This window comes from Sylvia atricapilla, chromosome Z, assembly GCF_009819655.1.
Source record: "Sylvia atricapilla isolate bSylAtr1 chromosome Z, bSylAtr1.pri, whole genome shotgun sequence".
Lineage (NCBI taxonomy): Eukaryota > Metazoa > Chordata > Aves > Passeriformes > Sylviidae > Sylvia > Sylvia atricapilla.
In genome coordinates, this window is record NC_089174.1 from 81,171,394 (window position 1) to 81,190,409 (window position 19,016).

General features: G+C 37.4%; 1 protein-coding gene across 1 annotated transcript in view; it reads left to right on the forward strand.

Annotated features, from left to right (window-relative positions):
* Positions 1 to 19,016, forward strand: part of HOMER1 (homer scaffold protein 1) — an 85,570-nt gene that overhangs the window by 40,739 nt on the left and 25,815 nt on the right. Inside the window, exon 5 of the mRNA XM_066338894.1 lies at positions 262 to 404. Coding sequence (XP_066194991.1) covers positions 262 to 404 — 143 coding nt within the window. The remainder of the gene's footprint in view (positions 1 to 261; positions 405 to 19,016) is intronic.

Below are 19,016 nucleotides of genomic sequence, written 5' to 3' on the forward strand. Positions count from 1 at the left end.
TCATAAGTGGAAGGTAGGATCTTGCAAAGAATTCATAGGGCACTTGTGTTTTGTACAAGATAATGTTAACCTTTTCATAATATACTTCAGTATTAGATACATATGACGAAATGTGACCATGAGGGATGCTGGAAATCTGAACGCTGTATTAATACTAACTAAAATTTGTGTATTGTTTGAGATGAATGTTAGTGCTTTTATGTACATAACCTTTCTGGTCAGGTCAGTTTGTAATTCTAATGTGTTGTTTTTTCACTGAAGGAATCAGCTGGAGGGGACATTCAGTCTCCTTTAACTCCAGAAAGCATTAACGGGACAGATGACGAGCGAGCGATGCCAGAAGTGACGCAGAACTCAGAACCAAGGGCTGAACCAACACAGAACGCATTGCCATTTACCCATAGGTACAGATTCCATTCCCACATCCTGATTAAGTGATACCTATCTCCTTCCTTGTTAAAGGGACCTTCTCCCATGTTGTTTGGGGAGGGAAAGCAAACCCACTTCTCACCCCCAAAATGGACTCACTTTTTGATTAGTAATAGTTTTCCTTATTTAAAAAAAAAAACAAAAAAAAAAAACAAAAAAAAACCCTATGAGAAAATCTCTTGGAATAAGATTTGGGGGAACATTATTGTTTAATCAGCCCTTGAACACTGGTTAGTGTAGGTGTCCCTTTAACAGGAATCAGTATTTCAATGTGTGAGCTCTTAGTAAAATTACGTGCTTTATAGGATATTCCAATTAAATGATTTCTGTACACATTCTTTAAATGGCCGATGGGACTGGATGTCAACCTTTCATTGACAAGTTCTTGGAAGAAAAGGGACTCTTAAAGCATTTTTGGATTATGATGTTTAAAGCAGGCTTTAATTGAACAGTCCTCTGACAGTTGTAAAATTTTTCAACTTTTTTTGAAAATGCAAGAGAAGTGCAGTACTGCTTCAAACTGAATTCTAGTTTTTTGCACTAGGAATGCTGTGCTCTGTTCTTTGAGAAATGCAGGACTTTTTATTTAATTATACAAGTGACAAGTGAATATATCTTGCCTATTAGAAGTAATTGTAAAGGAGTCACTCTCAATAAAGCACATAATTTAATGGGACCATGGAGAGTGAGTGAAACATTTAATAAAGCTAGAACACAGCTAGAAATACTAGATTTATTTTTTAAGTATTGTGTAATTCAGCCTAAGTAGAGTTTAAGAGCTCTTGATCAAAGTTTGGGGAATATTAACACATAAGATATGTAATGCAATTCAAAGTGAACACAAGTGAAACCAAAATTGGCTTCACTTGTGAACCAACTGAACATCTCAGTTTTTGTAAGAGAATAATACTGTTAAGCATCTGGAAAAAATTAATATGCATTTTTCAAATGGGGAAGACACTCTTATGCTATTTTTATTAACAGAATGATTCTGTTTATTTTTATACTGTCACCAGTGCATGTATAATATATTTCAGAAGAAATGGTGCATTGTGAGAATGCTATGTGCATGGTGAAGGAGTATTACAAATGTTGCAGATCTGTCCCTGTTCTGTAACAAGTTTGTTTAAACTGTTCAAGTGTCAAAACTTTCTATCAATATTTTTGTGAAAAGGAGTTGTGATAAAGTCCACACATAAGTAGTGTGATTTGTACTTTTAAAAAAATGATAATTTGAAGATGTCCCCTTTGGTTCTGCATATGTAAATATGTTTTCTGGTATGCCAATGTAGTAACTAACTTTGGTCTCCACTAAGCATTATTGAAGACAACTTCTGAAACCCTATTGTCACTTTTAATGATGTGGAATAGAGTTTACAAAACTTCTACATGCATTGCATTCTTCTGTCTACTTAATGTTTGCAGTGTGAGTGCCTAGTTTTATGTTTTTGTCCTGTTAGATATCAGTAGCTAGAATTAATCTTCCAAGAATAACTCTGCATTTTGAGGTTTACTTCTTGTTCATTCTCAAAAGACCAGTGTCTTGTTAATGGTAGCTTCAAATTTGTTAGTGAACTATTTCTGAAGAAAAGCCAAGTTTATAAACCTCCTTGAAATAAAGTAAATTTTGGAATAGGTAAGGATTTATTATAAATAAATAAGTATTATTTATTTATAATAAATAAATAAAGATGCATGAAACACATGCACAAAGAAGATGGAAAATAAAGCCTCCAGGACTGTGTTAATCCTGTTTAAATGGGCATATTTTTGTAGAGGGTTTTCATAATAATAAATTGGCAACTAGGTAGACACACCTAGCTGCTCGTGCTGTCTAAAAGGATGCTCTCTGCAGGTAGTTTGCTTGCCCTGATTTACAAGGAAAAAAAAAGAAAACCTTATGCCCCAATTATTGGAGACTACCTGGACTTCTCATGTGGCAGGAGTACAGGAAAGAACTATGCTTCCCCTTGTTCCCTGCCTTTCTGGTGAGGTGGTGTGTATGTGACACTCCATGTGTGATGGAGGAGAGTTGCTGAACTGAGCCCTTTCGTTGTGCACCCTGGTAACTTCTGCTGATCCTGAGCCTTTTCCTTCTGCATCCTACATTTCAGCAAAGGCAAAGTTTAGTCAGCACTTCTGGGAAAGGAGGGTAATGCTGCAAGGGCATTTGAGTGTTGTCTTGTTTGTGGCATTTCTTTTCAGTTATTTACTTTTAGTCCTGAAACTGCTGATCAATTTCTAGGTGCTTTTCAGAAGAAAAGGCACTGTGGATTTCTCTGCAGTGAGTTTAGCTGTAGAGCACATGAGAGTCACCCAGGCCAGTTTACACTTCACAAAAATAACACTACCATAGCAAAGTTCGTTTATTTGATCAATGGGAAAGCTTCATTCTGCTCTGGCATTAACAATAGATACTTATTGTGTGAAGAATGAAAAAGTGTGGTCCTCAGTGTGTGTTGGAGCACAATGGGAGCAGGTGTGGGGTGACACAGAAGGAGCCCACACAATCCTGGGGCAAATGTTGTAGCTTGATATGCAGGATGAGGTGAGCAGCTCTGTGTGGCAGCATGGGTGAGAGCTGTGGTTGCCAAGAGGGTTGTCAAGCACAGCAGAGCCAGGTGCCTCTGGCAGCAGAGGAGAGGGAGGAGTAAAGCTTTGAAGGGGGCTAGTGTCAAAACAGGTAAGGGGTTTCATGTCCTTGTATGAACTGGAAGTCTGACAGGAATGGAAAAGATCAGAAGTTATAGATGTGAAGGTTGTGCTTTAGTTTATATCCTACTGTCATTAAAAATGACTGCTTGTCATTTTTGATATGCGCACCTGAAAAATGTTTAGTTGGATTTTGTTATGTGTTTGCTGGCCAGATATGTTTTCTTCTGGCCCTTAGGTCTTAGCATAATAGCTGAGTTCTTTTATTTCAGCAACATAACTGTAGACTACTTCTGTATTTATAGTTATTTTCTGACCCCCAAAATCAGCATTACTTGAGTCACTAGAGTTTTACTAGAACTCAAATGTCTGTTATTTCTGTAAATAGTTGTAAGAATTGAAATTAACATTCTCTAGAATACGTCTAAAATTCCATTAATATTCTTTGAGCATTACAATGCTGAAGTCTAGTTGCTTCAATTTAATTCTCATCTAGAAAGTCCTGATGCTCTTCACAAGCACTGTAACTCAGATCAGCTGCTTGAGAGATAGATGTACGAAACAGTTACAAGTCTTGCACCGAAGATAAACTCCTGTAATTAAATATCTTGCCTTTTTTTAAGCTATGTATGATGATCAATGTTGAACAATGAAGTAATATTACTGTGAACTCCCACACCCTATAACCTACTATAGACTGAGCACTGCTGTCATGGGTAAATGTTGCCAGAACAAGTGAAGTAAAATGTAGCCTAAGGAATGGCATTAGAATTTTTAGAAGTCTTGTCTGGGACACGGCTCAATCCTTTTCTGAACAACAGCTAGTCCAAGAAGACTTCTAGAAGAATCTAGGTAATCAAATCTAACATTTAAATTAAAACTAAAAAATACACATAGTTTTGTTCTATCTTCTTATTTCTGTTCCTAAGTAAAATTTAGTTTCCTCAGATTTATTTCCTGTTTAAAAATATTTTCCACATTCTTCAAGTTGTGATTTTTTTTTTGTCTTTTTCTCCAACTGAAAACTGTTGATTATGAAGTGGGGTTTGGAGAGGAAAAAAGTTGCTAAAATTTTTTTACTACTACAGATTGACTTTTAAAGTTTTCACATGACTAGGAATTGTCTACTATGCACGATGAGAATTAAAACTTTTATTAAAACTATTCAGTTTTAATATTTGAATTATATTCTAAGGCTGAATAGTGTATCTGGTGAGCTTTGCAAGTGCTGCTTTTTTGATAACTGTTGAACTTGCTCTTTCACTCTTGAAGGGAATACATTTGCTTATAACAAGCTTTATTCCATTTTTGACACCTTAAGAAGCTGATAAAACACATTTTAAGAAAGAAAATATAAGTGGATTCTTCTGGGACAAACTTTGAAAGTCTTCAGTTTCCTGTCAACCATGACTTGTACCTGTTACCTCATTTTATTTTGTAATACGTGAACTTGGACTTTCTATTGCATAATGTTTTGATCAGACCATATATAATTATATAATGTGTGTGTTTGTTGCTTGTTAGTTAAAACTCCTATTTTTGTATTCCAGTTTTTATTGGGGAATTTTGACTCATTGCCTTAGTGAAAATGGACTTAATTCAAATGATGCTTATATCTTAGATATGTTATTGTCTAGATAGGTTACCATTTAATAATGCTGCATGTAAATCCAATGCTGTACAACAAAGAAAAACCAAAAAGTCTTGCTGCTAGGTCATGCACTTTCTCTGAGTTTTCATTAAAAGTTGTATGTAGAAATCTTTTCAGTAGATTTTTTCACTGTGTGTTTTAAAACTCCTCACTTCTACAAGCTTAAATATTGGAGTTGTGTTATAGTACAGGTACTTTGTGAATCAGGCAGAACTATTAACTTGGCTTTGAGGAAAATCTTTGAGTTACTGATTATTGGGTTGTTCTGTAATTGTCCTAGTATTTGGATATTTATTATGGAGTTATGCTTCCTTATCAAGTAGTCCTGGGGTGCATATTCCTTTTAAAAAAATTCTTGGATTTGAATGTTATTTAACCTGATCAGAGGATCGTTTATCATTGTGAGGAAGCTCACAGACTCTCTAATTAAAGCTCCTGCTCAAAGAACAGCTATGAGATGAAACCAAGCTGCTCTAAACTTTATCTACTTGGGTTTTGAAAGCTTTCTGGAATGGAAAAGGGTAAGATCAGGCATTTTTTGGAAAGATTTCTCTATAACATAAAAGGCAGCAATGCTTTCACATTGTGCAGTATTATAGTGAACTGTGACATTTTAGGGCACACTAGAATTATTAAGTTGCTCCTTAGAACAAGATTGTTACTTCCTGTGTCACATTCAGAGAAGAAACTCAGAGGTCATACATTCCACCTGTCAGTGTAAGCCAAGAACTGGTTAATACAGAAACTTAGACCTAGATATGACTTGCCCTCAACCAGCATTTTTTGATGTTGTGAAGGCCAGCTGTACTATTCTTTTGGCCTGTTGTGCTCCACTGGCATGAGCCTGGTGCTCCCCCTCCTTCCCTGACCCAATTCCTGCTGCTTCCCAAACTCCTGCATTTTTGCCTAAGCTGCTGGAATCTAGCTCAAGTAGGGTCTCCTTCAAAATAAAAGCTCCTGCTAGGATATTAATAATTTGAAAGGAAGGTCTCACATTGGGTTTGTGTAATTATTCTTTTTATGTCTGGCTTCCCTGATATTGGCAATTTCTGATGATTCTTTAAGATATCTTTGAAATGCATAGTAAACCATTTTCATAAGATATCTCTAGCACTAGAAGGAGAGGTGGAGAGGAAGAATGTCCATGTTGTATATGTTGCTTAACTCTTCAAAATTAAGAAACTCTGGAACTAACAGAGCTAATTTTAATAGCTGGGGAAATGGGTGAAAGCAAAATACTAAAAATAATCTCATGCTTAAGAGAGTAATTTCAACATCTTCCTTGTGCACTTAGACATGTTCTTATTTAGGGTATGTGAATTGCTTACTTCCTGAGGTTTATTTAGTGAGACCTCCAAGAGAATGATGTAAATTATATGAGCTGGGTGTCTGAAATTAGATGATATAAATATCATCCTCAGGGACAAGAAAGTGCTCTTGAAACATACCTGTCAAGTATATTCTTAGAGGAGGAATATAGTCCTTATGCAATTCATACTTTAAAAAAACCCCAAAACAACAAAACAAGCCAAACCCATACTACTTTTACTATGTGAATTTCCTCCCTTTAATCACATACATAAGAGAAAAAACCTGAACAGTTAAAACCAAAAGAAAATTACCTTGCTTAAGGAATGAAATTCTTTTTTTTTTTTTTTAAGTAAATCCATTGGGTCCAACCTGTTCAAAGGATGGATGACATTAAAGACTGTTAGTACTTCAGCAGCTGTAAACTTTGGCTTTGTGAATTGGGATACGTGATACTTAACACTTAATCTGATTCAGTAGGACAAGTGGGCTGGGCTGCCTTTTTTTGTTGCACCCCTTATTTAACAATCATTACTTTTATCCTCAATAATAGAATTTTTGAACTGCATTAATTCATTTTAGGAGTATATTCTTAAGCATGAAGTCACCTGTTTTTGTCATTTTTAGGCAGTAGTGGAGGAGCTACTCTCTTTATTCTAGATTTTCCAAGTAATTTACTTAAATAACAAGCTTTTTCTATTGTGCATTTTGATACCAGAGTGAATACTTCTTTAAATTTGTGAGCAATGTCTGTGGGGTTTGTACATGGTATGATTTGTACATATATTATTTAAAATCTGGTGGATTTTGAGTTGTAAGTTTAAGCATGCCGTCATCTTCTCAAAAAGCATTATTAAAACAGTGACTTTAGAAGATCTTATGTAGACAGTTGATAATTCATGTCTTCTTTACTCCTCCTCCTGTCACTGTTTTTGATATTGTTTAATTAATATAGGAAACCATTAAACCAGTAAGAAGGGATTAGGTATAAGGATTAGGATTAAGGGGTCTGCAGCACCTTCTCTATGAAGAAAGACGGAGAAAGTTGTGGCTGTTGAATCTGGAGAAGAGAAGGTTGTGTGGGGACCTCATGGCAGCCTTCCAGTATCTGAAGGAGCCTACAGGGAAGCCAGAGAGGGACTGTTCATCAGAGACTGTAGTGATAGAACAAGGTGAAATCGGTACAAATGGAAAGACAGGAAATTAGGTTAGATATTAGGAAAAAAAATATTTCCTTTGGGTCTGATGAGGTATTGGAGCCCAGGCTGCCCAGGGAGGTTGATGGCCCAACCCTTGGCAGTATTCAAGCCCAGGTTGGACAAGGCCCTACGCAACCTGGTCTAATGGGAGGTATCCATGCCCATGGTATGAGGTGCTGGGACTAGACGATCCAACTCCTAGCACTCTGTGATTTTATGATTCTATAAACTGCAAACTGAACTGTCCTGAGGCACCCTGAAGTAGACCAAAGTCCATAATATATTAGAGATCTCTTTGAGGTGTCTTTTCAAATTTTTTTTCCAAGACTGAAAATTGTTGTTAGTATCAAAGGGAACAGGCACACCAAAACAAAAACCAAAACCAAAACAAAACAAAAAACCAACAAACAACAAAACAAACAAAAAATGCTGCAAGTCTCACCACACTGTTCTCCAAGAAAGCAAACAAAAAACTTTGAGAGGAAATAGTTACTTCATAGAATTGCTTTTCATTTTAAACTCATCTATGGAAAGCCTTAGCCCTCTGAAACTATGAAAGTCATGCTTTCTTTCCATTGGAAACTTGACTGCATACTTACCATTTTTCAGCCTCTCATTAAAGAAACAAAACCAGAAAGCCAATAATACCTGAAGTTGCCAGGAAAGAAAAAGCCAAAACAAGAACATAGCTATTGATCTTCCTGAATCTCAGTGGGTTTTCCAGAAGTCTTGACCTTGAGAAGAGAAGCCTTTTTAAAAAAGAAAGACAGAGGGATGTTTTGCAGGACAGACACATTTTTCAGCGAGTCTGATCACTCAAACATCACAGTGTCCTCCTCATTGGCTAGGAAAGGAGATACATGAAAGTATTTCAAGACCAATGTAACATGAAAACCCATGTCTGTAAATACAGTCTAGGATTAATTCTTGATAAGAAAGCTGGGGGCTTTCTTTAGAACCTGAAATTTGGACTATTTGTAATGAGACTTTCTTATGGCAGTCTGTTCTGCAGGTAAGAGTATCACACAGTTTGCACCCGTCTGCACACGCATACTTTGCCTTGCCAGAGAGACCTTTTTAGTGCCCTATCTTATGCCCCTGCAGTGTACTCAGAAGTGTATATTAGAAAAGGACTCCTAGTAGATGGTGTGTAGCTGCTTCATTTCGAGGGCAAGACTTAGTCTTCTTACCTTTGCCAACACAAAATACAATACGTATGCAACCATCTACATGGGTATGCAAATGCTAAAGAAATGTTTCCAGGCTTGTTCAATTACTGTTTCCTGTCTCTAAATTGGCTCTGTCATTATGATGTGTTTCTGTGAAACGCAAGAATAATCTAGTCTTGGGTTTCAGGGTGCATAATCCCATCCACATAGAATTTATTGAAAGGGTTATACAATTTGAGAGGAAAAAACCTAAAGAGAATTGAAGATTTGTGCAGAACAATCTCCATCACTATTATATTTCAATTCTTGTGTATTTTACTCATCCCAATGTTCACTTCATATTAACTTTTTTTTTAGTAAAATCAGATACATTTGTGCAACTTACAATCAGTAGTCATGGAAGAATGCCTCTGTCATATGCCTTAGTGAAGGAAATTCAAGTGTTGCTAAAGAGTTTTGAGTTCAAAGTCCATGAGCTCAAAACATTTTTAAAAGAATTTCAACAAGAGAAAACTTGGCTTTTTGTCAGTTTTTGCTATAAAAATATATTCCAACTCCTAGCAACAATGTAGTTTCAAAATCCAGCTTTAAAGCTTTCTCCTTTGAAGTCTACATAAACCTGCCCTCCCCAGCCATACTTTTTTGAATATTTATGAAGAGTATGTTTTTAATGAGGAAACATCTCCAGCTGTTCAGTTGATCGAGTACTTGAGTATTTTCACCCAGATGTTTTACAGTGAGGGTGGTGAGGCAGAACAGACTCTAGAACAGGCTGCCTGAGAAGTCACGGATGCTCCTTCCCTGAAAGTGTTCATGGGCAGGTTGGACAGGGCTCTGAGCAACCTGGTCTATTGGAAGATGACCTGCCTATGGCAGGCAGGTTGCAGCTAGGTAATCATTAAGGTCTCTTCCAACCCCAACCATTCTGTGCTTCTATGATTAAACAAATCAAAAAAGCCTGAATCTTACAGTTAGAGACTCTTTTCGGCTGTAGAGTCTTTACATTTCCAAGTCACTTGTCCCCTCTACCCTGTACCAGGTATTGTGTCTTTTTTGCCTGATCCCATGTTGTTCTGAAACTCCCCTGGGTTGCTCTTCCTTATCTGCCTGATTTATTCCAAGAGAAAGGATGCATACTTTTTAGGCTGTGGGGCCAAACGCAGTAGAATACTTGAAGAAAGTATTTTTTAAGAGGAAGAGGGGATAAGAAAAAAGCCTGCAGCTGAGTACACTTTTTAGCAAAAGTGAAGCTCCATCGGATGAATGTATCACTTTAGATCTTTTTTACTGGTACCAGCAAGTTACTCTGCCTCCTGTGTTATTTGAGGTGTAGTGGTGGATCATGAGGTATGTGCACACCTCATATGAGAAGCTGCACATATAGATAGAGATGTGCATCTGAACTTCTATGTATATTGTATGATTATGGTTTCACTGCCATCCACTAGACCTGATGATAAACAAACAACTATAATGACAATGTTAAAGAGACTAATTCCTATTCTTGAAACAGTGTAGAAATCATTTTTCTCAGGCTTCCAAGCAGAAAATAAATAAATGGAACGTCATCCTTTAACATCTCATGTTACAGATGAAGTGACCAATTTAGTCTGTCAATTTTTATATACCTTTCAGAATTTGCTGTATTACTCTCTTCCTATTAGCCCTCTTTCCATGGACAAGAGATACATTCTGAAAAGAGAAAGACAATGGCTAGCACCATCTTATGCAAGTATTTAAGCTTAAGAGCCAGTCTTTCCTTTTGTGATGTAATTTATGAGAATGGTATTAGATATATGATAGGGCAATTTACATTACATCTGACCAGAGTTACAAGATACCAAGCATCTTCAGCCATGAAACATTTCCACTTTGGGTCTTGGTGAAATGTTAGCTGTGGATTCTCCTGAAACACACAGCATGCATTCTTTCATCCATGGGCTTTGCCATTTATAAAGTGCTTAGATGGTATTAATGAAGCCCATGTGGACTTCAAATGAGCTAATTTTATTCAATTAGATACCTCAATACTAGAGGACTAGCATGAAATTCAAAAGCAATGAGAGCTGGCAAGAGTTGCTTAAGTTATGAATTTATTCTTGTAGAAGATGCAAGGTAGAAATGCTGCTATACCACATTCTGCTTGGGTTAAAAGGAGGCAGAAATGGTGCGTGAATTCAGGAGGTGTGAATGCAGCTCCTGTTCCTTTGCTACATTTCTGATGCCAGAGTAAATCTTCAGAATTGACAACTGCACCTTGAGATGGCACAGGCTTCTCCAGCAGTTACACAGAATGGGAAGGATGGGATAGAGTTCCAACAAAGAACGCTTCTGTCCCTGGAATATTTTTGATTCACAAGCACATATCTTAGAGCTAACTTTGTTGTGCCTTTTGACTTTACCAGTTCAGAGCCAACATACAGTTGTTTGTGTGGTGCAAACAGATCATGTTGATGAAGCCACCTGCTAGTTTTAGATATTTATTTATAAGATTCAGTCAAATGGATTACCTCTGCCCACTTTTTGAAAGAATGCATATATAAAAGCTAAAGGTTAGCAAAGAAGAGAAAAGCAGTTTAGAAAACTCTCTATATTAAAAGAGTACTAACATAGTGTATTTTTAAGAAGGAGTATTTCATGTTTAAATGAATCACTTATACCAAAAATAGTTTTCATATAAGTTATTTTTTCTAGAATTTATCTGGAATTCATAAAATCTTTATGTGTGTATGTATGTATGTATCTATAAAAGATGTATATATTCCTTGAAGCATCATTTTACATCTCTGCAAGACCAATGAACCAAGGACCAGAAACTCTTCATTTTTATGTGAAGTTAAAAGCTTAGTTTCAAGTCCAAGGCAAAACATCCATGTTATTTTACTTATGTGATACTTTATAAGTGTCTTGGTTTTGTCAAATTAATTAAGATTGCTGAAGATTTTTCACTTCTTTGGTGAAAGGTTAAGGTGGCAATTCCCTTGGAGGATGTTGTGGCCTGGGTTCTCTAATGGAGAACCAGCAAATTTTGCCACATCCATGTGACAATGAGGTAAAAAAATAACACCTGAGGGGCTTCCGTAGTGCCTGATGCCTTTCCTCCTAGACAGGCACCTAAGACTGGCTGAATGAAATGCTGTATTGGGATACTTAACTTCTCAGCTTTTAAACCTGAAGATAGGTCTCATCCACTGTATCTCTTTCCCAGATACAGCCTTTATTTGTATCTCATGGCAGTGTTGCAATCCACAGTTTTGCTTTCTGTTTTCTATGGAAGCAATGTAGTGTGGTGTTCCCTGGGATTGCGGTCACCCTGCCATGGTTCCCTGATGGACTGTTTCAATTACTCTCCCTACTCTCCTGCTCAAGATTTCTGTCCAGATAGTGTAAGCCCCAAGAAGACTAGAGTAAAAGCGCATTGACCACCAAAGCTGCTTTCCTCTAAGCCATTTCAGGATGTGTCTAGATATGCAAACAGCATTCAGTCTGCACCTGAACAAGTAGTTTGATTAAACATAATTGTGTCATGTTGATTTTCTGTCATTGTAGTAGGCAGACCCCTTGAAGGGGGATGTCAGTAGTGTCAGCCTTGTTCTGGCAGACATTGGTAGAGGCTAGGAGCAGGCACACATAAATACAACTATTTTGTCCATCAAAAATGTGTACTTAATGTATTATATTTTGAGGTTAAGAGTATTTCACAGTGGCACCAAACAGCCATTGAGTTTTGTCTGTAATGAATTGCGTTGGCACAAATCAGCGATGAACTAGAATATAAGAGAGTTTTTTAATAAGCTCTTAAGCCATTTAGCAAATGAAGCTAGAGCTGTGTGAATGTGCTGAAATAAAATGTCTGGAATGTCCAGAGCTCTGGTTTCTCAAGTACACAATAATAAAGCATTATGAGTGCTCCGCATCTCATGATCAGCTTTGATTGTACCAGTTGTTGCCTTTGCAGATATTACTCCATGGCACCGTGATGTAATGATGTTCTGTCTTTCTGATATGAAATGCAGAGGGTTTGGTTTCTAAATTAAAGTTAGAGTAATAGAAACCATTCTTCTGGGAGACTGCAATCCCACAGGTAATTAAGAAGTAATTTCGTTCAAATAACATGGTTCAGACAAAGAAACCCAAACCAAACCAAAACCCTGAAAGTGAATTGACTAAATTCTACTAAGTTATTCAGCTCTAGTAATTTGCCAAAGGAAGAAAAAGAAGAGGGTTTTTTCCATTCACTATAATGCAAATAGATAGAAAAATACAGTTTTGTTGTCTGAAGCCAAATGCATGTAGGCAATGCATTCAGATTAATTTGGCCTGATTTTAAGAAAATAGCCAAAGTAATTTCCTGCGTGTGCGAAGTATGTTCTAACTGATTGCTGTGTATGACTGCAAGTTACCTCTTCCCTTTATGTAGGAAATACTTTGAAATGTAAAACTAATGTAATTACATGACAACACCAATTGTGTAGTACCTTCCTTCTGTACTCTACAGAGGTTTTAGTATTCTGGTTTAATTATTCTTTGGCATTTTAGGAATCATTTGTGCTTTTGATCAGCAGAGTGGGAGGCTGAAGGAAGCTGGCTTTTAAACATCTTCACATCATTGTGTTTGCCCTATCCTTTCCCTCATCTATAGAACCTATCAGGAAAAGTGAAATAGAGCTTGCCATAATAGAAAACAAACATGCTGAAATGTGGTACATGGGCACAGCCTCATGAAAGGATGAAAGTTCAGTCTTTCCTATGCTGTCAACTCACAACTAGCAAAACTCATGTGCAACTGCATTCTTTCCCTGTTGGGTTGGGACAAGTTAAGTAAGATGGGACGAGGGAAGAAGAAGGGAGCCAAGCTTAATATTCTTCTTTGAAACTATTACATCAATTAGGTGTCAAATTGGAACAAATGGATCTATAAATTATTATATTTTCCCTTCCAGCTGAATTCTTGAGCCTAATCATCTGCATTATTCCAAAAGGATGAAGAAATCTCAAATCACTTAGTCCAGACTGAGTAAATAAGAACTACTAACTACCAGTTAGTTAAGAAAGGTACCATGTTAGTTTTTTTTTCTTTAAGAATAGGATTTTTTACAATTAGGGAGAGAAATTTACATAGGGACTGCTTCCTCTGAATGTTAACCTGTAGTTAATGGGAAAAGTATCAGTATATCAGAGACTTTCCATGTATTAAATTGAATCGTATGATTCATCAATTTCATTTGATTTTAGTAAAATTTGCTTTAGAATCAACATAGTGCAAGCAATATACTCTCTTCTTGAATTCATATTTGGTTAAAAAAAGCAAATGTAATACTTCCATTCTCTTAAATAACTGGAATGGAAAAAATGTGACTTGCAGTATCTGCATGTGTTACAACTCACCTGTGATTTGTTTTGTTCAAACATATATAGTCAATAAATATTTTACTATGATCATATCATGTGACTTACTGCTTGTTCTTCAAAATACTTCTGAGAGTTCCATATCTTGTTTAGTTTGGACTTTATATATACACTATTGACTCTTAAGTAATTGCATGGCTACCACAGGAGATAAGTGAAATTTAATTAAATTTTCAATGCTTCCATGTAGCTTCAGTTCCCTTAATGGAATAAGCTTATTTTGTTGTCAGTATGTAAACTGACAGTCCATCTCTGGCATTACCTGTGCAATTAATGCATATCCTTGTATTTACTGGGATAAGCACACTGGCAGTTGTAATGCAAAAATTAATTGCACCAGTAGTTAGTATTTGATATCATAAGATAACCTAATGTACTATCTGGATGGAGGCCCAGTAGTCATAAATAAGAATCTTTATGCAAATGACATAGAAGTATTTCTGTAGGTCATTCTATAAAAATACCTTTCTATTGCTGGTAGTGGAGTTGTGGGGCCCTGCAGCAGTTTTGAGTCTTCTGCTGAGGTCATTGTTTGCTATGGATGTAAGATGAGAGTCAGCATTAAAGAGTCTTACAGGCTGAGCTGTCCTATTGTATCAATAACAGAAGGTTCAGCTAAGAACTAAAGCAGACATTTGTAAATCTTTGACACTGAACCCTTGTAACAGCTGCTCCATCTGCAGCAGAAGCGCAGCACACTCCAGTTAGAGCTGTGACAGCACCTATAAGTGCAGGCAGAGGCTTGTCCTGAGGATCTCTGCAACTTGTGTGAGGTTTATGACAGGCGTACAGGGCTGGGAGAAGTCTGTTTAGCCAGCTCACTGTTCTGCATGCACATGTCGTTGCTCAGAGAGTAGTTCTTACTGCCTTCACTTATGCAGAGCTGAAAATCTGTGCTGAGTCCTGTAGAATCAACCTATATCTGCCAAAACCTGAGCCACATCTAGGCCACTAAATAATATGTGCCCTGGCACTGAGGTCTGTGGGCTGAATTGTTTCCTCATGTTTCCTCTTCTCTGCCCATTCAGTGTCCTTGTGGCTGTAGGACACAGTTACTATATTTTATATGGTGTTTTTTTTCCAGTCCAAAATACCTGTAATGATCAGAGGGCTTTATTGCCACCCACTTGAGTGGTATTCTCCTTGCACAAACACAGACTGACACTACATGCCCAGGAGTGTTTCAGAAGGGAATGGAAGAGTTACAGATCCCATAAGGCCTCAGAAGACTGGGAAGATGGAAAGGTGCTAAACCTCACTATAGGCAAACTGTGCCTAGAGTCTGCTTGGCTAGGTGTCACTGAGCAGGACAGTTTGAAGGGAGTGCAGACTCTCCAGTCCATACAATCTTAGGAAGGCTAGGCCCTGTTTTGCTAAGTGGAGGAGGTGGCCACTGTGAAAGGAGTTGTTCCATGTCCATACTACCACAGCATTTTTGTGACAAAACAAATCTAGGGAAGTTTTTCAAACTCACTGAGGTGTAACTGAGAGTGCAGTTCAGTGAAACTGTTAAAATCTGAATAGCACTCAATGAAAGACAACCTAGGTAAGAGATGTATAGGGAAGTCGAATACTCTGTTCTGTTACATTGCTGATAGAGTGCAAATTGGTTCAGTGCACATCCAAATTGTTGTTATTATTAGGACTTTTGAAAGAAACTTGGGATTTTGCCTAGCCATGGGCCTAGCAGAATTGATCCATACTAATTCAGAGTGTGAATTTGCAGTTAAACTGCTTGAAATTCTTGTGCGCACAGATGAGTTCCACAATGAAGGTGTCCATAATTCAAATCATTTTAGTGTCAGGGTTACTGTGTCCTAGTATTTGACTTGCTGATAGCCGCATCATCTAATTGATTTCTTAAAGCGATTAAGTACCATAAATGCCAGAGTCAATTTTACTTTCTTTGCAGTCAAATACCTAGTCATTTCAGAAAATAGGATGTAGGTTCCTAAATAACTTTGGTTGATTTTAAAAACGTACTTTTGTTGGAATATTTGAAGTATTCAGCACCATAGCAACAGCAAGGAATTATGCCTGATGTTCAATGCACTAAAAATTACTAGCTATTGGTTATATACTACAGATCTGACAGTAAACTACTTCCAACTATACCAATATGCTATTTCAGTAAGGTAAAAAGGGCAATTTCTTTTTTTACTTGTTCAGAATATGTGATAATTGTTAGGTCAGTAAGGTTTTAATGATTATCACAAAAAAAGTTAGAAATTAATTAGCCATGCTCGTGCTTTCAAAGGGCTTAAAGTTATAAGAAAGAGTTTTTGTTTGTACTGTTCTTTGTTTGTACTCTGTGACCTTCACAAAGACATAACAAATACTGTTTACTTTACAAAATTTAATTACTAAGAAAAAAAATAAAGTCTTTTTAAAATTATAAAATTAGAAGTTGAGCCTCTTCAGAGAGATCAGGGACTTTATTCAGGTTAAATACAGGGGTTTTGCTTTGTGATACAAAGGGTACAAATGCAGCCTACAAAATCATGCTTAAAACTGCGTAACAGCATAATTTAAATTAGAAAGAGAGTTTAAATGTTACCATGTAAACACATCCAGAGTGCATTAGCCTGCAGTGCAAGAAACTTAGTAATGTCATTGTTTTGTCTTCACTTTGTTCCTCTCCTTGGTCCTCCCTTTAACTTGGGTCAGGACTGGGCCCCAAGTCCCACATGGCTAGAGGTCATTGTTGAAGCATTAATTTTGTGTTAATATCCAATCTTCTGCATCCCATGAAGTGTTTCAAGAGCTCCTCTATTCTATTAACTCTTAGTGTTTCCATAAGAAGTGAACACATATTTAGCCATTTTTAACTCTGGCTTTGTTGCCTTTTGTAGGCATATAATGCCGGGTAACTGGATGTAGTATTTATGCGAAAATCCCCATTCTTAAAAAGAGTTTCATATCCACATTCTTAAAAAGAGTTTCATATCCAGTCTATAATGTCCCATAATGAAAGCAGTCTGTTATGCTGGTTTCTATAACCCTGTGATGGATAAAGGCTGTATTACAACATACAGAGCATGACTTAAGTGGTGGATCTAGATCACTAATTTTCCTTGCATAGTGTCTGCTCTGTAGTGGAAAGAATCTGTATCATTACTCAACCTCTTTTGTCATTTTCATCCATTAAGTCCACAACCATATTGTTCCTTCCCCAGTGAGCTGATAAGGCACAGTACAAGAGCTGCCTAAGAGCAGTACTGCCTGTAACATAACTGGAAAGGCTCCTGTCCATGGGCTGCATGGGTACTCTGGGTGGTTGAGAGTCCAATCAAGAGGTTGGCTGAACTGAGAGACTAAATGAAAGTGAAAGCACTTATATGAAACACCTAGAGGGAGAAATCTGTTCTATCTCCATATATTGTAGCTGCCCAAATTTGCAGAAAGAGCTTCTGCATTTGCCTACTACAATTGACATAGAAATTGGGAGTTCAAGCATATTGTAGTTCCAAGTTGAACAAAGGTGTGTGCAAAACAAAATAACATGTCCTTGAGTGGGATGAACCTTCAATATTTGTACAGAACGATAGACTCCCTGGCACATAATTCTTTCACCTGCAGATTGCCCGTATCATCAGCTGCCTTTCTTGATTTCCAGCAGGGTGGCTTTGATATTAGGCACCTCACCTAAAGTACAATGTGCTTCAAGGGCTTCCTTCATCTCTTTTGCTATGAGCTGATTCACAACCATGTTTCTCTGGTTTTGTGCTGATATAACTCCACTGAGATCATGTAGATATTCCTTATCCCAAAGGGAAGAACAGATCTTTCATGCTCTGTTAATGTTCCTCCTTCTCTCCCCGGGGGACTATCCTCCTTTGCTAAAAATTCTTTTGAATACTCTAATTAAGGATAAGGATCTCCTTGAATATTAATTAGTTTTTCATTGGCCGCACTCAAAATATTTAACTCAAAGCGATTTCCTGGTAATTATCTCTGGATTATAATTTTGAGAAGATTTACTTTTTTTAAAATAAATTCTAGTTTATCAATAAGACTTCCTTTTGTATGTGTAGAGTTATTTACAACTACATGTAGGATGGTGAGCAGTGGCTGTGAAGAAGCAATTGTTTTGTGTCTCATGTTTTCTTCTTACAAAATCTGTTCTTACTGTAGCTTTCCCTCTTTTGCTGTTCTTTAATCATTTAACTGGGTGACTCTGTCTTCCCTACAAGCAGACAGCTCTGTAGGAAGGCAAAAATGGCAGACCAACTCATACCCTTTCTTTCTGGCCTCTGGCTGGAGTAGTGAGATAGAACCTGGTCCCCTCCATAGCTCTTTCTTCAACTTCTGGCCCGTTATCAAACTCCTCCTCCTCCATTATTTAATAGTAGACAAAACTCCCTTCTGTTCCCTATTGCTTTGAATATTCAAGAGAGGGAGAGATTTCTATATCATTACTGAAGGCTTATGGTACTTTGGACTGGGACTGGCAAGAGCACTAACTCCCAGAACCCATCAGGTTTAAATCTTTTCCGTCACAAAGTTGTTTTAGGTATTTAATAGATGGCCACAGAAGATGCTTTTTGAAATCTTCAGAAAGCGGTGTAATTCCCAAATTGCTTGTTTAAAAATTCTTCTGCATCAGGACATAAGCTGAATAGTCTCATTTTCAGCATGAATAAGAGCAGGTTTCTTGAGTGCTTTTAGGAATGCCTTGAGGGATGCTGCAATCTCTTGCTGTACCAGCAGAGTCAACATATCCATCAAATCAAGCAGTCACCTCATTTCAGTGTATGCAATAGCAAGCACAGCCTGTTGCAGAGATCTTGCCCTTCCAGCCTTCAGGATTAACTGAACCTTATTTGATATGGGTGATTTCATAAGACCCTTTTGCAGGATTCCTTTCTAAATGCAGCAAGGAATTTGACACAAACCCAAACACTTGCCTTACCCTTCCAAGGAGAAGAAGTGATGCTTTGTATTCACTGGATCTCTTGGATGCTGCTGCAACAGTACCAAATGGTTCACAATGCCTCTGTGCTTTGTTGAGCATGAAGAGCTGCTCTGTAAGGCTTACCAGCCCTGCTGTCAGAAGGGGTCACTCCTTGCTGCCAGCACAGCTAATTCATTGTTACCAGCTGGTTGACATACCCTTCCCTCTGCTTGATAAAGCTCACTCCACCAGACTCTTGGGCTGCTTCCAACACATGCCACTTATTTATGATCTGGGCAGCTGCT